The 21980-nt window shown below is 28.4% G+C and overlaps 1 protein-coding gene across 1 annotated transcript; it reads right to left on the minus strand.

Annotated features, from left to right (window-relative positions):
- Positions 1 to 7550: 7550 nt before the first annotated feature.
- LOC110629690 (rhamnogalacturonate lyase B) lies at positions 7551 to 11523 on the minus strand. Its single transcript, XM_043949464.1, has 15 exons — positions 11178 to 11523; positions 11021 to 11090; positions 10667 to 10788; positions 10507 to 10557; positions 10293 to 10412; positions 10094 to 10213; positions 9874 to 10009; positions 9464 to 9634; positions 9090 to 9245; positions 8810 to 9007; positions 8580 to 8721; positions 8341 to 8500; positions 8124 to 8240; positions 7912 to 8038; positions 7551 to 7809 (listed from the first exon to the last, which is right to left on the minus strand). The coding sequence occupies exons 1-15, from the start codon at positions 11378 to 11380 to the stop codon at positions 7579 to 7581; spliced, it is 2124 nt and encodes a 707-aa protein (XP_043805399.1). The 5' UTR covers positions 11381 to 11523; the 3' UTR covers positions 7551 to 7578.
- Positions 11524 to 21980: the final 10457 nt, after the last annotated feature.

The following is a 21980-nucleotide window of genomic DNA, read 5'->3' on the forward strand; positions in this document are numbered from 1 at the left end:
AAAATTAAATAGATAAAAAATTATATATATATATATATATATATATATATATATATATTAATAAGAGAAAAAATATTACAATCATATTATATATTATAATATAATAAATACACTCTTTTGACAGTAAAAATATGTTATTTTTACATTATTTTTTATTAATTAAAATAAAATCCAACATGTTATTATGAAATTTAATATATAATATAAATATATATAAAAATTATAATATCACACTATAAATTAATTAATAAATAGTATACTAATAAACATTAAATTTAAAATTTTTATTAATATATATAATAAAGTCTATAAAAATTAAAATACAAGTATAGATTAATTTTGCTATATTGAACAAATAATTTAAATATTTTCATAAAACATAAAAGTTATCACATGTCATTGCAGAGATGAATTCAGTATTTGTGAGTTTTGTTCCTCGATCTGCCAATAGTGTGACACATCTTATAGCTAGAGCTGCCTCTACTATTTCAGACAGGATAGAGTGGCTGAGCACCCCTCCACAATTGATTGTTCATGCTTTGATGTTGGACTTCCAAATTTGAATGCAATTACATTTTTAGTTCAAAAAAAAAAAATTTTATTTTCTAATTAATTATATTTTATTAAATAAAATAAATTAAAAAATAAAATTTTAGCACCTTTGATATTTACAAAGATTTTCATTTTTAAATTACAGCTTTCATCCACATTGTATAAAATATCTAAAAAATTAAATTAAATATAGATAAAAATAAAATCAACCTAATAGTAGAAAAAATTTATAAAATCAAAGAGAAAATTGCTTAACCTTTAAATTTTATTTAAATAAATGCATAAATATATAATAACATAAATTTTAAAGGTTACAGAAAATATTAAACTAATATAAGAAGAACCAAGTACATATAAAAACTCAAGTCTAACATAAATTTAAATTAAATAAGAATACCATAAATTAGATATAAAGAGAGTGTTACAAATAGGCTAACAGTACAATTAGAACTTGAGGGGTAGAAAGTTGCATGTATATGTTTAATATGTTTGAATTAAATCTCATCCAATTTGAACTCAATTTATTTTATATCAGTCTCTTCATTTATTACCTCTGAGTTAATAAAAATTGTTACACTCTCCCTCTATCATCGAATAAATAAAAATTAAATTGAACATATTATTTTTATGGGAGTTTTACAATTTAGTTCCTGGGTATTGCCATTATTAATAAGTGAGTCCCTGTATTTTTAGAAACCTATTAAAACGTCCTTATGTTTTCTTTCCGTCAACGAAATAGTCATTTCGTCCTATTTTCCGTTAAAATTAGATAAAAGAGGAGAGAGAAAATTTTTAAAATCCAATTTTACCCTCAAATAAAACCCTTTATTTAGTCCCTGGATATTGTTATTATTAACAAGTTAGTTCTTATATTTTTAAAAATCTATTAAAATGTTTTTATTTTTTTTCATATCTATTAAAACGTTCTTATCGTTTCGTTCCGTTAATGAAATAGTCCCTATCTTTTCTCACATCTATTAAAACGTTCTTATCGTTTCTTTTTGTCAACGAAATAGTCCATATCTTTTCTTTCCTCCTCCTCCTCCTCCTCATCCGAAAAAGAAGAAGAAGAAGAAGAAGAAGAAGAAGAAGAAGAAGAAGAAGAAGAAGAAGAAGAAGAAGAAGAAGAAGAAGAAGAAGAAGAAGAAGAAGAAGAAGAAGAAGAAGAAGAAGAAGAAGAAGAAGAAGAAGAAGAAGAAGAAGAAGAAGAAGAAGAAGAAGAAGAAGAAGAAGAAGAAGAAGAAGAAGAAGAAGAAGAAGAAGAAGAAGAAGAAGAAGAAGAAAGAAGAAGAAGAAGAAGAAGAAGAAGAAGAAGAAGAAGAAGAAGAAGAAGAAGAAGAAGAAGAAGAAGAAGAAGAAGAAGAAGAAGAAGAAAGAAGAAGAAGAAGAAGAAGAAGAAGAAGAAGAAGAAGAAGAAGAAGAAGAAGAAGAAGAAGAAGAAGAAGAAGAAGAAGAAGAAGAAGAAGAAGAAGAAGAAGAAGAAGAAGAAGAAGAAGAAGAAGAAGAAGAAGAAGAAGAAGAAGAAGAAGAAGAAGAAGAAGAAGAAGAAGAAGAAGAAGAAGAAGAAGAAGAAGAAGAAGAAGAAGAAGAAGAAGAAGAAGAAGAAGAAGAAGAAGAAGAAGAAGAAGAAGAAGAAGAAGAAGAAGAAGAAGAAGAAGAAGAAGAAGAAGAAGAAGAAGAAGAAGAAGAAGAAGAAGAAGAAGAAGAAGAAGAAGAAGAAGAAGAAGAAGAAGAAGAAGAAGAAGAAGAAGAAGAAGAAGAAGAAGAAGAAGAAGAAGAAGAAGAAGAAGAAGAAGAAGAAGAAGAAGAAGAAGAAGAAGAGAAGAAGAAGAAGAAGAAGAAGAAGAAGAAGAAGAAGAAGAAGAAGAAGAAGAAGAAGAAGAAGAAGAAGAAGAAGAAGAAGAAGAAGAAGAAGAAGAAGAAGAAGAAGAAGAGAAAGAAGAAAAAGAAGAAAAAAAGAAGAAGAAGAAGAAGAAGAAGAAGAAGAAGAAGAAGAAGGAGAAGGAGAAGAAGAAAAAGAGACAGAAGAAAAAGAAAAAAAAGAAGCAAAGAAGAAGAAGAAGGAGAAGAAGGAGAAGCAGAAGCAGAAGAAAAAGAAGAAGGAGAAGCAGAAGCAGAAGAAAAAGAAGAAGAAGAAGCAGAGGAGGAAAATAATGGGGTAATTTACTCTTTTACTATATTTTTGGTAAAAATAGACGGAAGGACTATTTCATTGACGGAAAGAAAACATAAGGACGTTTTAATATGTGTCTAAAAATACAGGGACTGACTTGTTAATAATGGCAATATCTAGGGACTAAATTGTAAATCTCCCTATTTTTATTAATGATCTACTAATTTTTATTTTATTTTATAATATAAATAATATGATATGTGATTTTAATGTTATTAAGCATTCACATATTTATCATATATAATACACAATATCATAAATTTGTATTCTAATTGAACTTTGCTAATTACTATTATAGAACTCAATCACATTTAAATAAATAATAATTATCTACTATTAAATTTATCATTTAATATTAGTAAATTGAATATATTAAAAAATTAATTTTAAATATTATAAATATTACTCGATTTAATATTAAAATTTAGTTTTTTTTTTCTTGGCAAATCTATGTTTGTTAAGAGAGGGTTTTTCTTGATATGCTTGTTTTCATTTTGTGTTTTGGTTGTTGTGGTTGTGTTCTATTCTCGTAGGTGGAGCTTCAATGAGTTTCTTGTTTCTGAAATCTTGTGGTTGATGGTATTTCTTCTTTTTTCTCTGGCCCTGTTCCTCCTCAGTACGCGATCTATCTACTTGGAAGCTTGAAAATGTAAAAAACGACTTTGCATGGCATTTATGGAGTCTCTTTTTGCCACTCAGCGGCATCCGGACTCTAAAGGCTTATTTACTAAGGAGCTCTATCATACAACACTCTCTAAGCAAAGAGAAAGATGTTTGTGGCTACGACGTTGTTAATTGTTTCCTATGCTTCTTTTTGCTATCGTGTTTGGTGAAGTTTAGTTTGGAAAGGACTCGTAGAGCACGTATCGAAAGGCGTGAGCAGATCACTAAAGAACATCCATCTGCCACCTTTGTCTATTAATTCTAAACTAATTTCAGTCTCCTCCATCTTGGAGGTGTTTACCTAGTATTCTCTCGATGGTCGGATATATTATTCGCCTATCTATTTTTCTCTTTTTGGTGCCTGAGTTCCTTCATATCTCTCTTCCTTTGGGTTTTAGTGCGTTTTTTTATGGCCTTAAAGACTATTGTAGTGAGGATTTTAGTGAGTTTTTTATGACCTTAAGGACTATTGTAGTGAGGATTTTCTTTGCATCTTCAGCTTGAACTCCGGTGATTAGTAAACTAGTAAAGAAGGGGCAAGAGTTTTTGTATTAACCGGCTTTTTTTTGGATTGTTTATGCAGATTAGGTCTAGGGCTTCAACTATATTAGGCTTTTTTTGGGTTTTGTTGTTATTAGATTTTATGTACGAGACTTAACATATTTTTTTTTCACCATCTATAAAATATACCTTCAGATAAAGAAAATGATTATATTATAGTTATGAATTACGATCCAAAGCTGCGACCCAATTTGACCCTTCTAGATAGTGGTTATGAACATAATACTGCCTTCGTTTTTTAATAAAAAATTTCACTAGAATTTAAATTAATATAAATTTTGTTTATTATTTTTTTAAAATAAAAAAAAATATTTTTCTTAAATTATAAAATTTTATTTTCTAATAAAATAAAATTGTTCATAATTTATTAAAAAATTTTATAATTTTTTTCTATCAAAATGAATATACTTATAAAGAATGCGCAAAATAACTTGAAAAAGACTTAGAAATTCTTGGATCAGTGTGTTGGATTATCATGAGACTCTGGTCTGACTCTCTCTTATGAACTTAATAAGGACTGAAATATCCAAAAACCGTTATAAAATCTTATTGAAAAGGTAAAAAAAAAATTTCAACTAAATAATAAATAAAAATATGAAAAAGAAATCATAACAACTAGTCATTATCAGATATCTTGCTATTGCATCTTAGGAAAAGAAATGATATAACCAACACTTATATTTTTCTGCACCAAATCATTCTAAGAGAAATAGCTTCAAGGCAGAAGCAACAAGCTTAGATGCATAAAAATTAATGCCAGATGTTTCATGCAACAAACTACAATAAATTCAAGGATAGAGAAAGAGTAAGAGATTAATAAGGTAAAAGGTTCAGGACAGACTTGTATAAATTCAACATTTATATTTTTTAGCACCAAATCTCTAAGCAAACTTTAAAGGATGTATAATTTTCACAATCATGTTCTCTTCACAAATGAACCACAATGCATAATTTTCACATGAAAGTGATGAACGCTTTAAAGGATGTCTTAGAAAGAAGGGACTACATAAAAACAGTTGCCCTTTTATCCAAAATATAGTAAAGAGTATTGCAAGTTACTTTGTAGAATTTCACTTTTATCGAAGAAATTATCAAGATTTCATAAGAAATAGTAATAATAAAAATAACAATAATAGAGATCAAAGGCATGATGTTGTTGGAAACCATACCAACATTAAGCCTCCCAAGTCATAATTGATCAATTAGTCTAGACAACATACCTGCAATATAATTAATCGCTAAAATTACATGTGAACGTTGCAACTCAGTGGACCATTGATCTTGAGCTTCATAAATATCATCCCTTTCGTTGCGTTGCCATCCATCAAAGTAAGCTAATATTTCAACATCCACAGTGAAATTTAATATCAGCTGAAGTGCTGGCAGCTGATCCTACTGATGAACCAGTTGAAAATTCCTCAATGTTCTAGGGATTTCTTGTTCTACATCCAGTTCTTGAGCAGCAACTGAGTTTTTTGAAATGAAAGAGATGGCATGCTTTTCTTTAAAATATTTTTAAAAGATTAGTGACAGATTAAATTTCGTCGCCAAATTTTAAAAATTCCGTCGCTAATCTTTTAAAAATCCATCGTTAGTCCATAGAAAATCATGAAAATTCAATACAATTCAAAGTCCGTCGCTGTTATTGTCGCTAATTTTTATTTTTTCCGATGGAAACAAAGTCCATCGCAAAATCCGTCACTAAGACCATTTCCAACCCTACGCACTATTTTTTACACTATTTGTGATGCAAAACATTAAAATTACATAATATTATCTCCAACCTTCTGAATTATTTTTAACACCAAAAAAATATTATACTTATATTATTCTCTCTTTAATATTATATTATTTATTTTGCTTTAATTTTTTTATACATCCCACTCAAAAAATTCATATAATTTTATATATTCACCCCAAATATTTATATATTTTACATTTTCATCCAATATTCAAATATTTAATTATATTATAAATAAATAAAAATATAATAATTATAAAAATATATTAATTAAATATTAATTATAAAAAAACATTACTTAAACATTACATTAATTAAATATTAATTAGCAAATTAAAAATAAAATAGACTTATATATATCAAATTATCAATAAAAAAATATAAAATAAATTAAAAATATAATAAATTATGAGAATAAAAAAATATAAACTTAATTGAAAATATATATATAAGTTTTAAATTATATTATAAATTAAAAAAAAAAAAAGGAATGACGTTGCTACAATATCACACCATATTTGGCGTGACACTGTAGCGCAGCACTAAAATCCTGTTAAATTTTAGTACTGTATTGAATGTCATTTCCAACGTTAAAATGAGATTTAGCGCAGGGTTGAAGATGGCCTCATAATTATTTTTATTGATATAACTAAATTAAAATATATTGAATTTAAATTCAATTATTTAGATTATATTTTTATTAAAATCTAATTATAGTTAAATTAAAACTATTTAGTACAATTATATTAAATTTAAATTTAAACTTATTAATTGTATATTTTACACCCTCTACGTTTGTGTGTTTTTTTCTTACTTTTTCTTTTTTATCTCATTAGTTTAGTTTTCTTGCTTTGTTTTATGTTGGCTGAGCTTGCTCAGTTTTTCGTCTTTTTTACTTTTTGGTAATTTTATAATTCAAAAATAGTAATAAATTTATTTAGTAAAAATGCTTAAATAATAGGTAAACATACTTAAATAGCAAAATCCACATATGTTAATTAATATATTTCACAGATATTTTATTTACTTAAGAAAAAACAGCTTTTTATTTTTATTTTTTTTATTTTTAAGAAAAAGAAATATTAATAACTTTCATAGTTAAAAATAAATAATTAGGAAACAAAATTTGTATTATAAGAAAAAAATATAAGAAATTGTTTTCTAAACTTTAGCTAAATTTTAGATACTGTAAGGTTTTTTTTTTTTTTTTTGTTCTTCATTTAGAAAACTAATTGATGTGAACATAAAATTTTCTCTTTTTTATTTTTGTACGAAATTTTTTTAATAAATGAACAAATCCATATTAAAGATTTGAGAATCAAATTAATAAAATTAAAAAGTTTAGCAAAAACTTTATAAAAACTACAAGGATCATTTAGCCATTTATTTAAAGAATAAAGTTCAATTCTACCCTTGAACTTTAACCTCATGTCAAAATAAGTCTGTTTTTACGAGAAGTGATCTTTTGGATCTTTTGATTGCGTTGTTGGGTTTCTATATGCTTTGTTCAGTGAGTGGCTCTCTGTACCACACTTCAATCTTCAATAAAATTCTCCTTGCTAATATATTAGGAAAAGAAAATCAAATGGAAATCAACAAAGATGAAAACGTTCAATTCTTAATTTTCATTTTAAGTTTATTTTTCAATCCTTAATCAAGATCTAGATGTGAGGGCACCGAGGATATGAGAAAGGAAGCAAATAAGCAAATCAAAGCATTAAAACAAAACGAATGGCAAAGATCAAGATTAAAAAGAAAAAGCTCAAGATGAATAGCAATCATGCATTAACAAAAAAATAACTAATAATTTCTATTAATGTTATTATTTATACTTGAAAAAAGAATAAAGAATAAAAATATTTCTAATTAAATATTTTTTTACATATCATCAAGTTTCTGCCGGTACTTCTAAACGAATGTAATCATACATAATGCCTTGGAAAGGGCTTTCACTTCTTTTCTGAGTAAGATAAATTGTATTATTTCCTTCGAGAAGTTGAAAATATGGTATTTGAATGCTAAAAAGCCAATATAATCCATGAATTCCATGTCTCGCAATGGCGTTATCCTTGCCGATAAGTCCAGTTGTAAAAAGACGCCGATGTGCATTGACTCGCACCTATCACATGCAATGATGTAATTGTCATTATTCAGAATATATAAGATCATTAAGCCTTTATAAAACAAGCAATTAATCCGAATAAAGCAATGAGTGACAAACCTGAAGTTCGGAATGAGTAGCTGATGCTAAGGCTACTTGGAGAGTATAATCTCCGATTGGGTTTACATTATCAAGTTCAAATATGATTTGCCATGTGGTAGCCTCATATGTTCTATTTCCTATCTCTCTGCAGTGCAAATAATATTAAGAGAACTTAAAAGAACTATCAAGTAAATTAAGGAATGAGAGGAATAAATATGTGTAACAAATACCTGGTAACATGGGCAAAAAACCAATCTTGATTATAATTACTGACACCAACGTTGTATATGACATCATTCTTAGGATATAAGTCAGCATATTTTTCCCACAATCCATATTGTCTAAATCTGTACAAGGAAATTAGTCATGAGGAATGAAGCATGATATTAATTGTAGGATAAAGATGGTATATCTGGATTGTATGCAGCAATATGAATGAGAGATAACTTGTCTGTTGGGAGATCAGTGTATAATTTGTTCATGAGTGTTGGGTATGCTTCTGGTACATAGAACTCAGTAGCAGTACGATCAGGAATGCCTATTTCCCAAAGAGTTGGACCATTTCTTGGAGGATCATATACAAGAACACCCAATTCAATCTTCGATCCTACAGTTCAATAGGTAAATTATATCATCAACTAAACAAAATTTACCCACAAGAAGACAACTATAAGTTATACACATACCAGGTTGAATGATGATATCAACACTGTACTTGTAATCTCCAATGATACCAGGAACCCATGCATACAAACTATATTTTCCGGCTCTAACATTTTCTATTGAGAAAATTCCTTTCTTGTTAGCTTGAGTCCAAAATTGATAACCCTATAAGTAAAAAAAGCATAAAAATGTTAATCTAGAAATTTCTCACGTCACTAAATGTTTCAGGAAAAAAAAATCAGCTTGTTTCAACCTTTGCTTCCATTTGCCATGAGCCCACATCTCCTGGTGCTGCCAATCCTACATAAGCATAACTTGCATAGATTAACCTTTCACTGATGTATCGATCACGAACTCTTAATTCACCTAAAACACTTCCCCGTTGATCAGAAGAAGGAAAGTCTTCAGATTGAGGAAAGTTGTATGGCCACCTTTTAACTTCAATTGACATCTAATGATGAATATCAAGTATGAATACAAAGTATTATCCAATATTCTCATGAAAAAGAATGAACAAGTTTAGAGATATGTACTTGTTCTTTAGCATCTTGCCAAAGAGCTTGGGGATCTTCAGAAGGCGAAATAGAATTAAGATAGACATAAGCAGGGCCAAGAACCTTTTTCCATGGCTCTCCATTTCGATATTTTGTATTCAAGTCCTTTCCAGCATAATGAGTACTGGTAAACATCTGAATAAAATAAATGAATTAGAATGAATATACTTTATATGATAAAATTTAAAAAAAAAAATGAAGAGACCATTAAAAAATGAAAAGAAATGAAAAATTCAATCCAACAACATTGAGGACTTTTAATTAAAATTAAAAATTATTAAGCCTTCTAACTAAATTTCAAAATTGTTAACAAATAGTGAAAATTTTCCACAAATCACTAAAGTAAAACTTACATTAAGAACAACAGGCCCAACATGAGAGGTCAGGTCTTGCTTAATGGGTCCACCAGCACGAAATTCATTACTAGGTGTAATCATCCAAAATCCCACTGGTGGATCATTTGATATCCATCCATGCACTTTGTTATCTTTGTCTTCACAAGAATATTGATATTTATCATCTACCTGCATGCATCCTCCCAACAATATCAAGAGACAGAAAATAAATATACACCATCGAAAGATTAGAAAAAATAAGTGCTTCTCTGGGACATTTTATCAAATACCTTACCAGCATATGCTATCAATCGCAAACTTTTTGTTCCTAACAACATTTATCTTGTTTTACATACCACTAAAGCCTTTATCATCAATTTATTAATCACAAAATGGGAAATTAAGATGAAAGTTTTAGAGTTAATTACCTCTCCTCTAAGTTTTGGGTTAATGGGATTGGTTAAAAGAACAGCTTCAGGATAAGCCAAAGGTTGGCCAGTGATACGATCTAGTGGCATTGGCATTATTCTTTGCCTATCATCAGATACCGCCATGAAATGAAACCTGACCATTGATGTTAAACATAAATACTATTGTTTCCCTTAACAAATTAATACTAAAAAAACTTAAAACTAATTCATCTATTACTTTGCATTTTGGAGCTTGAAAACCACCCGAATTTGATCCATATCAACATCAGGCCATCCTTCTAAACGTTCCAATATGGTATACAGATAAAGCCCTGAGCTTCCACGACGAACTATATACCTGTAAAGTTGAAATTGGTGAACAATTTGTTTTACAATTAATTTCAACTGTAACTCAAATTCAGACCTCACAATCTCACCTCTTGTCTATGTTCAAGGGAACTGTGAATTTATCCATGGAAGGCCTCCATTTTTTAGAGAATGAAACCTCTACTTGGTCTTCATTTTCCATAATAATCTCAAAATCTGTGGCTTGCAGCCTGAAAAGTAAAACTAATTATAATTTAAACTTGGAAACAGTGTAATCTTAACTAGAGTTTATGAAAGCATGAAATTAATCAGAAATAAGTTTACTTGTCAATGATAATGTGCTCTCCAGGTCGATTCCAAACCACATCCCAATATCTGTACTCGAAGAATCACAAACCATAATTACAATTTGTTAATCTCAAAATAGAAAATTAATGAAGCAGATTTTGACATGAAATAATAGAAAATGAAGTAAATACAATACCCTCGATTTTGTTCTTTATTAGCAATTTCAAGTAGGTTATCAATCTCCTTGTATTTAATTCCGATAACTTCACCGTCTGGACTAGAGAAAGTAACTTGAATAATTCCATTGTCAATGACCACCTGAAACTCATATTAATTGATTACAATTAAGAAGTTAGCTTCACAGTAACTTGGAATATGATAAGGAAAAAAGTTGAAAAAACCAGCAAATAATTATAGATAAATGCATTGGAAATAATATAGATAAGGAAAAAAGTTGACAAAAAAAATACTTTTTCTAAAACATGAAAACATTTGAAGAGATTTGTGTGCGAAAAGAAAAAGTTAAAATAGAGAATTTAAGAATTATTACTCGCTGATGATTGGTTACTTGTAGCTGCACCCCAAGAGCTGAACTGTTACTTGTCGTCCTTGGAATTTTTCTGCACATAGAAAAACCATGCATGTTATTTCCGAAGAGCTCGATTAAGCTTGAATTTCTTATTATTCTATAGAAGTTCAAATCTTACATTTCTCTTTTATAAAAGAAAAAAATATATAGAATAAGAAGGTGATCAAGAATTATTGCAGAATGTGCAGACGTGAGAATTTGAGAAAATGTATAATTGTGTGAACATGCAGACTTATTATTATTACTGTGACTGGTGACAGAACAAAAGAAAAAGTACAAACAAGTTTTTCCCAGTCCGTGACATGATTTTCCCTTTTCCATCGTCACGAAAAAGAAAATGCTGTAGGACCCATCCTTGAAACTCAGTTCACTAACCTTAAGCTGCTGCAGACTCTATTCACCATATACTCAAAATACAAACTTGCATGTATTTGAGTATTGAGTGGACGATTAGAACTATCTAAATAAGAATTACTCTAAAATAAATAAAACAAAAGAGTCGTACCCATGATGTGATACCCTAGTGTGGTGCAAAATTAGGAGCTTAAGATGCTCTTTATACTATGAGTGGAGAAGAAGAAATAAATAGAGTTTTGGCAGTATGACGATATGAAGGACAAAACAAGAGAAGAAGAGGCCAAGAAAGAATAAAGAGGGGGCCACCACTAACCACACAGAGTTGGACTCTTAGGGATAAAAAAGAAAAGTAATCAGCAAAAGTTCTTCTTGGACTCTGCTATATATTTTAATGTTGCAGCTATACACGGCATGTGAATGAGTATATATCAATAATCCTATCAATTTCTCTCTACCACTTTGAGCTTCAAGTCTGATTATCTAATGCTTATCTTGTAAGTCTTAACAAAATGCTCTCTCCCCTTTTCTGCCACGTACCCAAAAAAAATAATAATAACAAAAATAAATAAGGAGAAAGACAGAGGATGAACCTAGCTTGGGTCTTCGTGGATGAGGCAACGAGGAAGAAGAAGAAGAACCAAAGAACAATAGCAAGCCAGCGAGACTCGGCAAACAAATGCATCTTAACCATTTTGTACGAAAAAAGCTCTACAAATCAGAAAGCAAGAAAAAGAAAGAAGCTTGCCTTTAGGACAAGGAACAGAAACCTCAAAAAACATAAAATTGATCAAAAGAAACAGAAAGTATAAGACATACCTTGCTGAATACCAATGTATATGTCAGACGAAAGCTGATTTTCAAAGAAAAATGTAGTGTAGAAGACAGAAGACTAAGATATCTGATAAAAAGCAGTAATATTTTTGCCAGGACAATCTTAACTCGCTCAAAAACATGCAGGGTCTATCGACCCAAGTGAATGAAAGGCCTTCAATAACTCGGAGATGGGTTGATTTTAATTACGGCAGCCTTAAATATGGTTTATTCTACGTTGGAAACGTTTAAACAGGAGCCAAAGCCCTCTGCTTTTTGGTGGGTTTTTCAACTTTCGAGGTTTCATTCCGAAGGATTGTGTGGTCTTTTATAGGAAAAATTGAGTATCACGTGAGCATAAGAAATTAAGTTATATTCAAAGTTGTTCGTGCACGATTTTGACAATCCGAGTTTAAGAGGTAAATTCTAAGTCTAATAACAGGAGATGGCTGTTTAATAACGGTAAAGATTGATGGGTGCCTAACATTTTCAAGAATTTATCCTTATCGTTTTAAAAAAATTCAAGAGTTATGGGCATTGCGGCTGCCTAAACCCATTAACCCAGTTCAATTATTAACTGTTTTCCATCGGGATGATAACTGTTCAGAATTTATGTTTTATTTAAACTCTACTATTTTATTTTTATTTTATTAATTTTAATTTTTAAAATTATTATATATATATATCATAAAGTAAATTAATATTTATATTTATTTTATTAATAAAATAAATTATTATATACTCTTATTAATCATAACTTATAAATATAATTTATTAAAATATTCGATTTATATCAGCTATAATCGGTTATCAGCTATTCATTGTCACCTATCAGTTTATCTATATCCAACGGCCATACCAAATAGATCCTTAGTAAAATTGAGTTCCGTTAAAATTCCAATTCAAGTTCGATCACAATTTTATTTAGTGGAATAATTCAATTAAAAAATTTCAAGGTTTTAAAAACGTTTTAAGAGGTTTTCAAAAACGTTTCTTTTTTTTTTAAATGAAAAACGTTTCTAAAATTAGTGTTTTTCTAATCTCTTATTTTCTATATAAATTGTCTACCTTTCATTAAAAAAATTATATACAAATGAATTTAATATAAAAATCGCAATATTTTTAATAAAAAAATTATAAATTTTAGAATTTATTTTTTGTACGAAAGAAAAAGAGAATTTCATTGACAGTAATTAATTTGATTACTGCCATGAAAAAAATTGGAGAGTATATTCATAGCTATTGAGAATAGATGCTTAGCTGAGCTGGAAAAATTCTTGAACCACCACGAGTCATAACCTCATCGTTTGGACCAGCCATGGAGAAATAATTATGTTTTAAATAAATTTTAATAAAAAATAAATTTGAAATTTTTACTTGCTATATAATTCATTAAGAAATTTGACTTTTTTTTAAGATATATTTGTGAAATTAAAAAAAAGAGAAATTTTTAATTAAAATAAAGAGAGATGAATAAATAGAATATAGGGCTCGGGAAGTTTCAGTTTCGTATCTAAAGGCTTGTTTGGAATTGCCAACAGCGAGCAACGACGAGAATGATCACGGACACACAGGACAAATGCTCCCGTGACTTTAACTAATCCGAATGCATTTACCAACTTCAAATTCCATAACACAAACTCCACGCCACGTTTCACCTGCTTTTTTTTTTTTTTTCACTTTTACTTTCTCTTTGTTTTCTTGTTAATGTATGTGCCTTAGTTAATTGGATAACAAAATGTGGATATAAGTTTAATTAATTTTTTTTATTTAAAAATTAAATAAATTAATTTAAAATTTTAGATAAATTTATTTGATAGTCAAATAAATTTTATATAATATAATATTATTTTTTAATAATAAAAATATTTATTTATATGATAAAATTATAGTTTTAAAAATTATTTATTATATTATATATTTTTTAAAAATTTTATATTAATTAAAATTTATATGACAAACTTACTAAATATATTTTAAAAGTAATATACATAGATGGTATACTAATTTAGAGGTTAAAGTATTTAACTGATTTTAGAAAAAAATTGAAAAAAATTAATTGGATGTTGTAGGTTATAGGTAATATATATATATATATATATATATATATATATTAATTTGATAAGTGCAATAATTAGTAAATTAATTTAAAAATCTGCTAATATAAGTGAAATAAATTTTTATGAAGTTGAAAGAATTTTATATTATAAAATGAAATTTATATATTTTATTATTATAATAATTAAATTAGTGTACTGTCTAATATAAATTATTTTTTAGAATAATTTATAATATAATTTTTGATATTTAGTAAAATTTATAATTCAGTTTTTATTATTTTAATAATAAATAATTTAATTTCTAAAATTTTATTCTATTAATAAAATAATTATTTTATTAAAATTTACTATTAAACAATAATAATATTTTAATCTTTTCAATTTCACTTTTTATAACATTTCAGTCCTTTTAATTTTAATAATTTATATTAATTTAATTTTTATAATTTTAATATTTGTAATAATTCAATCCTTTATTTTAAGTTATTAGTAGTTGATTAATAGTAAATTTTACTATTTTTTAATATACTAAAATTCAAAAATTAAATTATTTACTATTAAATAAACTAAGTTTTTTTTTATCGAGCAGCTTGGACAAAACTCTCTTTGGTGGTATATAAATCTACATACACACGCATCCACAGCCGATGGAGAATTTCAATGGAACAATCTATAGAGCACGCCTTTGAGCAAACCTTAATTCAAGGTCACGCCATATCACGTTTTTCTTCTCGATTTATTACCTTCTTTATCTAAAAATAAACATGCACGTATAATTCAAGGTTATGCCATATCACTTATGCACACGGTCTCTTTTTTTATTTATGTTTATCGAAAAATAAATATATAGTTATATATAGGGGTGATCATTTGGTCGGTTTGATTTAAAATCGAACCGAACTGAATAAAGTGAAAACTAAAATTTTAGTGTTTATGAAAATCAAATCGAATTGATTTTAGTCAGAAATGGAATCGAACCGAACCGGTCTGATTCGGTTCGGTTTGATCGGTTTCGATTTTTAATAATTTTTTTTTATTTTTTACGATATTTTAAATTTTAATTAAAATATTTTAACCTTAATTTGATTTAATTTCTCTATATTATTGAAAAAACATATTATTATCACTAATCGGTTCGGTTCGATTTTTTCAGTTTTTTTTCTGATCAAAATCGAATCAAACCAAAATAATCGAAATTTCTAAAATTAAAAATCAAACTGAACCGAAGTATATAAAAAATTAAACTAAAATTTTAAATCGATTCAGTTCAATCGGTTTTTTCGATTTGAACTGAACCCCTAGTTATAGGAACCACAACTACTGAATCTAAATCAAAATCATGATAATTTTAATAAAATTTTTTATTAATATATAAGTTTATATATATATATATCCATCTAGAGTCGATGAATAAGTAGAGAGTAAATTAAATATTTTGCTAAATCTCAAGAATTATAGTGAAATTATTTTAATTTTTATCAGATTTTTAATAAGTGAATTTCTATAAATATATTTTTTTTAAAATATAATATCAAAAGATAAAATTATTTTATATCAACAAGACGGTAATTTTAAATTAAAATTTATTAAACTATTCATAAATTTTTATAATATGAAAGAGAGAATTATATATAAAAAAATTATTATGGATAATTAAAAAATTAATTCTAATTAACAACAATGTGGAGTTAATTGACATGCATATCAGTATTCTATAATCTTTCTATATGGCTTTAAATTTTTACTTTGAAATTTAAATACGTAATGTCTAATGTGCCTAACAAAGAGAAGTATATACGAAAGAAATAGAAGCAAGTCATTAAATTTGGGCTTTGGACGGAAATGGAAAAATGGAAATTGAAAGAAAAGATTATTCGCTGAAAATATTAGTCAAAGTCAATATTGTTCAACTTCTGCAACAAGTAAATTGGAGAGCCTCCCATATGTAAATTGAAATTAATGTAAAATTTATATAGCTACAGATACAGTAAATTTTTCTTAATCATGTAATTTAGATTCTCAAAATTTAAATTAATATTTATCTTTATTAATTATGGGCTAAAATATTTCAAAAATTTACAATTTTAGTGTTTTTATTAATTTTATCTATTTTTTTATTTTTGTTAATTTTAGCTTAATATAAATTTTTTGTGTTAATTTAAGTTTACATTCAAAATTGAGATTAAAAGTTATTGATATAGTAATTGATGTGACGTGAATATTAATATTTTAATTATTATTATTATTAAAAAATTATATCAATTATAATTTAATATCAGGAGTTTTTTTTAAATATAATCAATTAATTAATTTTAACTTAAATTAGTTAAAATTAATATATTTATTTATTTATTTATTTTATATATTATACTAATTATAAAATAAATAAGATATTAATTTTATCATCACATAATACATTTTGATATTACTTAATTTTAATATGGTGGTAGTACCACCATAAGACATTCACATTTTACTAATAAAAAAAAATCTGGTAATAAAAAGAATATAATTCAGTTACTGATTTGAATTACTAATAAATTATCAACAGATTTTATTTGTGGTAGAAAATCTCATTTGTAATTTTATTTCTAACAGTATTTTAAAATTGGTTAGTGTCTATAACCAACCAGTAATGAAAATTTTCATTAGTGATTAAAACTGAAACAACTCCGTCATTGAAATCAAACATTTTTAGCAATTGATTTTATAATATTACTAATCGAAATTTTATCACTATTCTATCACATATACTAACATATTTTTTTTACTATTCCATCACAAATATTAATGGAAGTTCTGTCACTATTTTGTTACAGATACTAACAGAATTTTCATTACTATTCTGTTACAGATACTAATCAAATTTCTGTCAATAATCTATTACCGTATAGTACAACAACTAATTAGATCACTACTGAATTTTTCCTATTATTCATATCAACGAATAGTCAGTTGTAATCCGTTAATGAATATGAAATTTTAGCCATGGCACTATTTATTTTTTTCGCTATATCTCTAATTTTCATAACTACACCGGTACATTAATAATATTTATGATCTCAACACAAATATAATCAATTATATTATGTAAAAGCAAGTATTGCCTTAATTACTAAAATTAAAACTAAAAGTGTTTTTAAATGTCAAACATTTCATAAGTAATGAAATATAAGTATAATATGTACTAAGCTCAACAAGTTAAAATAAAAATAGCATCGTTATTCGTAAAACATATCAAACTAAACTCATCAACTCACATCTGTATCTTTATCACCGTCTGCATACTGGTCTGGATCGAATAGGCATCATCATGATGTTTTTGTGGAGCAAGATGTCTGAGAGGATGTTTCGATACCCTGCTGTGCCATCATCCTGTGCATAAACTCTTGCAGCTGCTCCACAATCAAGTTTAGTCTACCATTCTCTATCTTGAGTCGATCAATTTTATTTTTCATCAAATTCATTTCCACATTCATAGCAACATTCACATGGGGTGTAGAGGAAAATGAGGCAGAATAATATGAAGAACTATGAAAATATGCAGAAGCCTGTGACCCTAGTCCATAAATTCGACTCTTCTTCTACCCACCAACTGTCTCGTAATACAGCTAGACCTTATCTATATTTAGCGGCTCACTCATTTTCTCTTATTGTTGCGTAGCAGACTCCTTCAATTTTATGTAGTGCTCTTGCAATATAAAAATATATTAACATAATATTTATTTTATAATATAACAATAAAAAAAAGTGATTATAAATTTACTATCTTAAAAACTTATATAAATAGACTGAGACCTTGCATAAACAAACTCATCCGTCCCTTTTCTCTTGTGTACCTTAAAAACCTCATGAGAATGAGGATCTCTTTCCAAACTTTTTTTCTGTTGATAATTATATCGAGGATAAATTATCACTATAATAATAAATAAAAAAATAAAATTTTAATTCTAAATACCATTATTTGCTAGTAGATATATTGTAAAACAGATCCACAAGTGTGCCTAAAAATACCATCCATGCAGTATGGACATATTGTACGTTATGCTATGCTCCATCTCGAGAGCATTGAATAATCAAAGAAGTCATTAATAGTTCAAAACAAAGTAGCACGCGTGATAAAATTATTTTTATGGACAGTATTATAAGTATCAACACCAACTTCCCAAAAATCCTTCAATTCACTAACTAATGGTTGCATGTATCCATCAAGCTTCTCCTTTAAATTCTTAGAACCATGAATGATAATTTTCAGAAACATATAATCCTCTTTCATACACAACCAAGGGGGTAAGTTACTATCATATTTTGAGTCAAATTACTATCATATTCCTGAGATTTAACCTAATTAATTAAAATGCCTCTATAATTTTAGAAATACATTAAAATTCTCTTATATTTTTATTCTGTTAATTGACAAGGACATCCATCAGTTTCAACTCAATTTTTTTGTTACTCTATTAGTCAAAGTAAAAAAAAATATTATTATACCAGATATACCTTTTTCAAAATCAAAATCAACTCAAACAACAAAAAACGTTCTCGATTGCATTAACTGTAGACAACAGCCACAGATGTGAGGAAAGTATAATAATGAACTGAAAATGACATGTGAATTACCAAGAATTACCTTTAAATTACATTACAAACAACTAATTGTTCATCCTTCGTCAACATTCATACATGAATATATAACATATTAAAAATCCTTACTAATCATCAAATATCCACAAAACAGCTCTTCAACAAATTTACTCACCAAATACAAACGAATCAAGACACATGCAATCAACAGAGTAAGAAACTTGACGGATAGGCTCATCTCCTGTAGTGAGTGATCCTCTGGAGTATGAATTAATAAGAGCTCAAGCCTTGAAGCAATTGTGTATGTAATAAGATCTCTCAAAACATGGAGGACAAGAAATCCTATTAGCAATAAGAGCTCCATATGAGATGTAGTAATGTACTCTTCTCCAGAACAATGATATATGAGAAAGAAAGGTTGAAGTTTTAGAGTAGAGAAGTGTTGAGTTTCATATGATAGGTTGGTGAATAGATGAGAGAGAATGGAGGGAGGTGGTTTTATTTTATATGAATAGGATATATTTAGTATAAAAATATTTTTTTTCTTACTTTTGACTAATAGAATAACGAAAAAAATAGATTGAAACTAATGGATCACTACAAGAATTCAATTGATCACTAACAGACTTCACTAATGGATTGAAGTTCGTTAGTGATACTAACGGGTATCTCTAATGGAACATGGAAAACGTATTATCCACTAACAGAGGTACATAACCTTTAGTATTTCCGTTAGTAAAGAATACGCTCGTAACCATCCGTCACAGGTTCATTTGTGAAATACTAACGGAAATTTTTTTCGTTAGAAATCCGTAGGTGATTTTATTATTTTTTTATCTAATGTTTTTTTACTAACGGACCAATCATCTGTTAGTGAATTATAAACCTAAATACAGAATATCCTAACTGAAATCCCTAGATCGTGTGCTTGCAAAATCAAAATCTCTCTGAAATCTGAATTTACGTCCAACCTCTGGGTCTTTCACCACTGCGGCCATCCACCGTCCGCCGCCATCCACCGTCGACAGGTGCGCCCTTTTCGACATCACGGTCCACGAGTGAGCCCTTCTCTCTCTCCAGTCTTGCCATTCTTGATAGACATTGTCTACAGGTGCGCTATTTTCTTCCTAATTCATGTTCCGCTTGATTTTTTATTCATGTTTTACCTGATTCGTGTTCTACCTTAATCATGTACTCCATTCTTGTGAAAATTTGTGAAATGTTTGATATTTTTGAAATTTTTGATTTTTGTGAAATTTGTGATTTCTTTCCAGTGCACTGGATAATGCACTTGCTGGTGGACTTGCCAAGTGCACCAGCAAGTGCATTATCCAGTGCACCTGCTGGTGCATTATCCAGTGCACCTGCTGGTGCATTATCCAGTGCACTTGCAAGTGCACCAGCAGGTGCATTATCCACTGCACCTGCTAATGCACTTCTCTAAAATAATTTAGCATAGCTAATAAATTGGCATACCCAATAATTAATTAAACGCATAATTATCAAGATATTAGTAATTAATTATCATGTAATTCAAATTTTTGTATTATTATTGCATTTTTTTGCATCAATTATCCTCTCAAGGAAAATTGAAACAAGTACTGCATATTTTAGATATAATGCATAATTTAATTGTTGCTTTTCAGGCTCCATTCGAAGATAGAGTTTATAAGTTTTATGTTTTCATATCAGCATCGTTATTGTAGTTAATATTACTACTGAAAGAAGTTGGATGTATGCCCATCTCAGAGATGGTTTACTTAATCTCATATATTTAGAGGGGATCAATGAATTTATAGAGAAGGCTAAGAACTGCCCAGATTATTTATATGGCGATCAGATTCGCTGCCTTGTAATCGATTTAGGTGTCAGAACCGTAGCTTTCAAGATGAAAATACAGTGAAATATCATTTAATAAAGCATAGTTTTGTGCAAAATTACCTTGTTTGGTATTTGCACGGTGAAACTGAAGTGCATGACGGATCTGGTGATGCACTATTAGATATGTCTTATGGTTCTGATAGTGTTAATTATCCAAATTTCAATCGGTTGGAGGACATGGTCATGGATGCAACAAGCTGTTATGTAATAAATAATTATACATATGAGATGCCAAACTCAGTTGCATAGAAACTGTATGATATGTTAAATGCAGCTAAGCAAGAACTATGGCCTGGATGTGAAACTCACTCTCAGTTATCGGCTGTTTCACATTTACTAAATATGAAGGCAGAACATCATTTCTCAGAATGGTGTTTTGATCAGATTTGTGAACTTATGAAGGAGATGTTACCGAGTGACAATGTCATGACGGACAGCTTTTACTCAACAAAGAGACTAGTGCAAGGATTGGGGCTTCCTGTACAAAAGATACACTGTTGTGTTAATGGTTGTATGATTTATTGGAAAAATGATATAAAACTTACTTGATGCAAATCTTGTGATCATGCAAGATTCAAATGACTCAAGCACACCGTGGGAAAAGGGAAGACTCTAATACCATACAAAAAGATGTATTACTTCCCCATTACACTACGTTTGCAAAGACTTTATGCATCGTGTGTTACAGCTAAGTATATGACTTAGCACAATGACCATGCAAATGAGGATGGGGTGATGCGTCATTGTTCAGATGCTCCTGCTTGGAAGCATTTCAACCAAACTCATCCAACCCTTGCAATGGAGGCCCGAAATGTCAGACTCAGCCTTTGCACTGATGGATTTCAACCATTCAGTCAATCTGGGCAACAGTATTCTTCATGGCCAGTAATATTAATTCCATACAATTTGCCACCAGGTATGTGTATGAAAGATGAGTACATGTTCCTAACAATTATCATACCTGGTCCCAAGAATCCAAAAGAGAAGCTTGATGTCTACATGCAATCATTAGTGAAGGAATTGAAAGAACTTTGGAAAATTGGTGTGAATACTTACGATACTTTTCAGCATAACAATTTTAGTATGTGTGCTGCTTTAATTTGGACTATTAGTGACTTCCCTGCTTATTCAATGCTCTCAGGGTGGAGCACAGCAGGACGCACTGTATGTCCCTACTGTATGAAAAACACAGATGCATTTACATTAAAAAGGGGGGGGGGATAAACAAA

This window comes from Manihot esculenta, chromosome 13, assembly GCF_001659605.2.
Source record: "Manihot esculenta cultivar AM560-2 chromosome 13, M.esculenta_v8, whole genome shotgun sequence".
In the NCBI taxonomy this organism is placed as follows: Eukaryota; Viridiplantae; Streptophyta; class Magnoliopsida; order Malpighiales; family Euphorbiaceae; genus Manihot; species Manihot esculenta.

Excerpts from the sequence above, each read along its gene's own strand:
- LOC110629690 (XM_043949464.1), bottom strand. The coding sequence starts at position 11,380 with ATGGAAAAGGGAAAATCATGTCACGGACTGGGAAAAACTTGTTTGTAC. Across the intron at positions 10,789-11,020 it reads AAGTAACCAATCATCAGCGA|GTGGTCATTGACAATGGAAT; the intron begins GTAATAATTCTT and ends TATGAGTTTCAG. Across the intron at positions 10,214-10,292 it reads CCCTTGAACATAGACAAGAG|GTATATAGTTCGTCGTGGAA; the intron begins GTGAGATTGTGA and ends TCAACTTTACAG.